Source organism: Canis lupus, chromosome 12 (genome assembly GCF_048164855.1).
Source record: "Canis lupus baileyi chromosome 12, mCanLup2.hap1, whole genome shotgun sequence".
Classification (NCBI taxonomy): Eukaryota; Metazoa; Chordata; class Mammalia; order Carnivora; family Canidae; genus Canis; species Canis lupus.
In genome coordinates this window covers 57,456,084-57,462,228 of record NC_132849.1, presented here as the reverse complement: position 1 = coordinate 57,462,228, position 6,145 = coordinate 57,456,084, and the positions used below count along the sequence as shown (strand labels likewise).

General features: G+C 57.9%; 1 protein-coding gene across 1 annotated transcript; it reads left to right on the top strand.

Moving 5' to 3' along the window:
• Positions 1-3,159: 3,159 nt before the first annotated feature.
• LOC140600816 (microtubule-associated protein 1S-like) lies at positions 3,160-5,783 on the top strand. The gene is made up of 2 exons (XM_072768945.1): positions 3,160-3,235; positions 3,667-5,783. The coding sequence occupies exons 1-2, from the start codon at positions 3,160-3,162 to the stop codon at positions 4,881-4,883; spliced, it is 1,293 nt and encodes a 430-aa protein (XP_072625046.1). The 3' UTR covers positions 4,884-5,783.
• Positions 5,784-6,145: the final 362 nt, after the last annotated feature.

Here is a 6,145-nt window from a genome sequence, read left to right as displayed (position 1 = left end):
GTGTCACTGAGGGGAAGCGGCCAGAGAGGGAGCACTCCCCCACTCACAGCGCAGCCCCCAGAAGTGCAGCCTTTTCAACATTTGGAAAGGTGAAGCACTGACATGAATTGTAAGGCTCTGCTTCAGAGACACCGGGGGAAATGACAGGACGTGAAGCAGGGGAGGAGACAGGTGGAGACGCTAAGCAGAGGTGGGCCTCTTGCTGCCTGCACCTGACCCCGGGCCACCTTCCCCTGATGCTAACAGCTAACACTTACGAGCTCCAGGTAGGCGATGCAAGCGACATGTATCACCCACCCCCACTCCAGTCCTGACGAAACCCTTCCCAGGCGGTATTTTTTCTTAAGATTTATTATTTATTGCAGAGAAGGAGAAAGAGCACTGGCGGGAGGGGCAGAGGGAGAAGGAGAGAGAGAATCTCAAGCAGACTCTGCACTGAGTGTGGGGCCTGACGTGGGGCTCGATCTCACGACCATGTGATCACAACCTGAGCTGAAACCAAGAGTCAGACACTTAACCGATTGTGCCCTCCAGGCACCCCCCCGCCCCCCCCCCCCGCAGTATTATTTTGATTATCTTTGCTTTGCAATTGGGAACCTGGGTGCAAAGAAGTGTCCTACAGCTTATTGGAGGTGAGCAGGACTCCAGCCCTCCAGGTCTGAGCCTGGGGCCGCACAGAGAACAGCAGGCCTGCCATCCTCCCAGGCTAGGGTCTCTGGGTCTCCCCACCAGGTCTCCTGGCCCCAGCTGCTCGGGCTCCAGCCCTGTGGTGGGCAGGGGGCTCAGTCCGCTCACTGCTTCTCGTGCACTTGAGGATCCCGAGGTTCCAAGGGCCAGGGGGTCCCCCCAGGCCAGACACCAATGGGAGCAGAGTATGTGTGTATGGCCCCAGGGCCTGGCCAAACCCCAGGGTGGGGGGGAGTGGTCTGGAGACAAACCAAACAAGAAAACAGCCCTTCTTACATCAAGGGAACTCTGGGGACACGGAAATATTTCCAAGCCTTTTTTAAAAAAAGTCTGAAATCCATATTTATGATTTGTAATAGCAAAGAGAAAGAATATCTACACCAACTGCTAGAAACAGATCAATAGGCACTGATTTGGGGGAGGAAATATGCACGTATTACGAAAAGTCAGTCATCTCCGTTGGGTTTTGAGCACTTGACAAGAGAAGCCTGTGATTTCTGTATCTCTGCCTGCGACCTGCGACACGGGAGGCTCTGGCCACCAGCCCTGTGTGCCGCGCTGAACACGGTGAAGAGCCAAGGAGAAGGAGGGCAGAGTAGGACCGAATAGGAACGACAAGCCTGGTTCCATGCTGGCAGCTGGGAACTGCATCTGCTGGGCGCCCGCAGGTGCATCTCCCCTGCGCCTCCTAAGCTGCCGGGGGTCTCTCCAGTCCAAGGCAGCGGGCTCTGGGGAGCGCTCTAGGTGGCTCACCCAGAGTACTAAGCTTTCTTTTTCTTTTCTTTTCCTTTTTTAAAATATTTTATTTATGTCTTCATGAGAGACAAGACAGAGAGGCAGAGATATAGGCAGAGGGAGATGCAGGCCCCCTATGGGGAGTGGAACTCGATCCCAGGACCCCGGGATCACGCCCTGAGCCGAAGGCAGATGCTCAACCACGGAGCCACCCAGGCTCCCCTCAGCTTTCTTTATTGGAAACATGTTATATGCTTATTATACAAAATTTAAATAAGTCCTATAGGTATAAATTAAAAGCATAAATTCAGCTGCACGGAGATAAGGAGGCATCACGCACATTTCGGTGATTTTAGAGAACATTCTTGGGATCTCTCTCCAGGCACAGACAGTTCCCCCCACCCCTCCGCCCGCAGGGAGCCTTGAAGGGCAAGAAGGGAGGAGGCCACAGCCGCACTGCTGTCTCCCCCGGGCAGGTATTAGCATGGGCCACCATAACAAGATACTGCTGACTTGGTGGCTGAAACAACAGAAATTTGTTTTCTCGCAGCTCTAGAGGCTGGACATCTGAGATCAGACACCAGAGGGGTTGGTGTCTGGTGAGGCTCCTCGTGGCCCACACGTGACCACCTTCTTGCAGGGCGCTCATGTGGTCCCTGTCCTCACTGTGACAGGGGCAGAGAGAAGGCAGGCACTCTGGTGTCTCTTCTCATAAGGGCGCTAACCCCATCCTGGGGCCCCACCCCATGACCTCGTTTGACCCCAAGTACCTCCCAAAGGCCCCATCTGCAAATGCCATCATGTAGGGGTTTGCGCTTCCACATATGACTTTTGAGGGGATGCAAACATTCTGTCCCGAACAGGAGAAGTGCCCTATGAGGTACCGACTATGTGCCCCGCATGGTGCTTGCTGTTTTGCTTCCACTGGATTATTTGTCCTCGAACACTCTGAAAAGCATGTCTTACTGTCCCCATTTTACATATCAACAAATGAAGGTTTGGGGCACGTGGGTGGCTCAGTTGTTGAGTGTCTGTCTTGGACTCAGGTCATGAGCCTGTGGTCCTGGGATCGAATTCGCATCCAGCTCCCAGGGGGAGCCTGTGTCTCCCTCTACCTTTGTCTCTGCCTCTCTCTGTGTCTTTCACGAATAAATAAATAAAATAAAATAAAAAAAGAAATGAAGATTCGAGGCAAAGTTGGAATTTAAACAAGGATGTCCCTTTTGCTGCTAGGTGATTTCATGAAAAAGAAAATCCCAAAATGGCCCCAAGGGAAAGGAGCTGCCCTATTAGAGGGCTGGGGGGCAGCTCTGGCCCCTCCTTTGCACCCTCCCCTCCCACCTCTGCCCACAGAGAGGCTCCCCTGCGGAGGAATGGACCGAGGAGGCTGCTTGGCAGGTGCAGATGCTTCATGGGCCCAGGAGACGCCCTGCACCGACCCTTCGAGTCACAGAAGGGGTTTCTCAGAACGTTGTGGCTTGTGACATCAAGCCTCAAATCAAGCAGAATAAGTCCTTAAGGATAGTTTTCTCTAGCGATTATACTGGCTATTGAGTCAACCTTATTAGTAATTAGTTTGCCAAAGATAGCAGCCCCTCGGGGAGCAGAGAAATGGTAATTACTGCAGCAGCCGGTCCGGCTATTTCCTGCAAAAATCAACACCAACCCCTTGGAGATTTCTCGGGAGCATTTTAAACCCCAGAGCCTCAGGCCCAGGCTCTGCTGCTCACCGAGCGCATGGGGCTCTTTGAGACTCAGTTTGACTCCCTGCCCGGCACTTCACCTCCAACCCTGCAGACCTGCGCCCTTGCCAGCTAGCTGGGGTGCAGCGGGTGTCGTGGGTGCGTCAGAGGTGCGGGCACGGACATTTGAGTTGAGCAGCCAGGATCCCACAAGCAGCAGCATGGGGCGTCCAGGGGGTGCATATGAGGAAGGGGGGATCGTGTGGAGAAGCATCTGGGGCCTCACACCAGGGTGAGCTCCATCCTGAACCCACGGGGAGCGCCTGGGAAGTTTAAAGCAGGGAACGGACCAGATCAGATCATTGGTTGAAAGGAAAATTTTCAGGATAGGGCAGCAGTGGGGCTGGAAGGTGGGGGCGGGGGGAGGAATGCAGCAGGGAGACCCGTGAGGGCTCCACGCAGTGATTACGGGGTGGGGGGCGGCGTCAGGGACCTGCCCAGGGGAGCAGTGGCAGATCTCTGCAGACCTTACCGGGGCATTCGGCAGAGCGTGGGTAATGAGGGAATCATTTGGAGTTTTGTTTCCGTGTGACTTTGGAGAATCTGGGACCTCTGTGTCCCGCCCCCGTAACACTGGCATTGCTGCCAGCTGAGGTAGGCTCCCCACACTCCACAGAGGTAGACGAGTCCCTGTCCGTGTCCTTCGAGCAGGTGCTTCCGCCACCACCTGCCACTGCGAGCGAGGCTGGGCTGAGCCTCCCACTCCGTGGCCCCCGGGTACGGCGATCAGCCTCCCCGCATGATGTGGACCTGTGCCTGGTGTCACCTTGCGAGTTTGAGCACCGAAAGGCTGTGCCCATGGTACCAGCACCCGCATCCCCCGGCAGCTCAGATAGTAGTGCTCGGTCCCAGGAGTGGGCGGGCGCTCCAGGGGCCGAGGAGATGCCACCCACATCCGTCAGCGAGTCCCTGCCCACCCTGTCTGACTCAGACCCCCTGCCTGCCGCCTCTGGCACCACGGACTCAGATGAGGACATGGAGGGCTTTGGGGTCCCTCGCCATGACCCACTGCCCAAGCCTCTCAAGTTCCCCCCACCGCGGCCCACCCCACCCAGCATATGCATGGTGGACCCTGAGATGCTGCCCCCTGAGCAGGCACGGCTGACAGAGGGCCTCAGCCGCACCCGGAAGTCCCTGGCTTGCCCCAACCCCAGGACTGCTGCCCCCAAAGCCACTGCAGCGAGCACTGCCAAAACCAAGGGACTGGCTGGTGGAGACAGGGCCAGTCGGCCGCTCAGCACCCGGAGTGAGCCCAGTGACAAGGGAGGTCGGGCACCTCTGTCCAGAAAGACCTCAGTCTCCAAGATGACCACTCGGGGCCCATCTGGGTCAGCTGGCAGCCGGCCAGGTGGGTCAGCAGCCCCTCCAGGGTCCCCCGTCTACCTTGACCTGGCCTATCTGCCCAGCGGGAGCAGTGCCCGGCTAGTGGACGAGGAATTCTTCCGGCGGGTGCGTGCACTCTGCTATGTCATCAGTGGCCAGGACCAGCGCAAGGAAGAGGGCATGTGGGCCGTCCTGGATGCACTACTCGCGGGCAAGCAGCAGTGGGACCGTGACCTCCAGGTGACCCTGATCCCCACCTTCGATTCAGTGGCAATGCATGAGTGGTACGAGGAGACGCATGCTCGGCACCAGGCGCTGGGCATCACAGTGCTGGGCAGCAATAGCACCGTGTCCATGCAGGACGAGGCCTTCCCCGCCTGCAAGGTGGAGTTCTAGCTCCGTTCCCGACACCCACCCCCTCAGCCCGGAATCTGCCACTGTCCCGAGATTCCCCTGCATCAGAAATAACACGATGCCGTCATCAGGTGGTGACCGGGGGTGGTGACTGCAGTCCGAGCAACGGGTGGTCTTCCCAGAGGGAGGACAGGCTGCGCAGATGGGAGTCCTAGGGACGCCTGCGTTCAGGGGCTGGAGGGGGGCACAGCTCAGGAGACCAGGAGGAGCACGAGAGCCGGCCAAGCAGGTCCAGCAGAGGGCGAGGGCAGCGGCAGGTGTCAGGTGCAGAGGGACCACCGGAGGACGTGGAGATACGAAGGCTTTGAGAACCTGTTGGGGGGTCAGTGGTGAGGGTGGACACGGTGGTGGTTGCTGAGGAGTGAGCAGAGGTGGTAAGGTGAAGGCCCAGCCCTCCTGAGGGCCAGGAGAGCCCTGGGCGTGGGTGCGGCCACAAGGAAGAGGCAGGGCACAGCCAGGGTGCCTGAGCACCGGGGAAGGGTACAGGGGAGCCTGTCCTGGGAGTGATGACCCCGGGCCAGAGGCACCCGGGGCTGGTGGGTGACGACTCCGTCTATTCTCAGGCCCGAGGTCAACTCCCTATTGGGCTCTGGGCAACTTCCAACTGCTCTCTGGGCTCCACTTCCAGGGCTGGCTCAGTCCATGACCTGCCTTCAGTGGAACGGCTGGGGGGCACTGAGGGCCTGGGCAGAGGGGTCTCTCTTCGTCCTTGCACAACCCCGTAGGGAGGTACCACTGTCCACACTGTATACGTGAGTAAGCCGGGACTCAGGCCCACACGCCCAAGGCTGCCCAGTAGTGAGTGGCAATGCCAGGCTTCAACTCCCGCCTGCCTGGCCCCGGCCGACGATCCTCCCCCTCCCCGGGAGCATCGCTGACTCAGGTGTGGCATAGGCAGGGGAGGCCGAGGGGTGGCTGGCGGCTGCTTGGATCGGGGGACAGATGGCTGGGTGGGTGTATGGGTGCATGGGTGGGTGGAGAAAGAAACTAATTTGCCAATAAATGCATCTCATCTCTTCCGGCCTGCTTTCTTCAGGGTGATTTTTTTTTTCCTGTTTTGAGTAAAGGCTCAGACTTCGATGTGGTGTGACTGTGTGTAGGTGATGTGTGTGTCTGAGAGTGTGTGAATGTGTGAGCGTGTGTGTCTGTGAGTGTGAGCCTGCGTGTGTGAGTACGAGAGGGTGAGTGCGTGTGTATGCATGTGCATGTGTGCGTGTGCACGAATGTGAGTGTAGCCTCCTGTG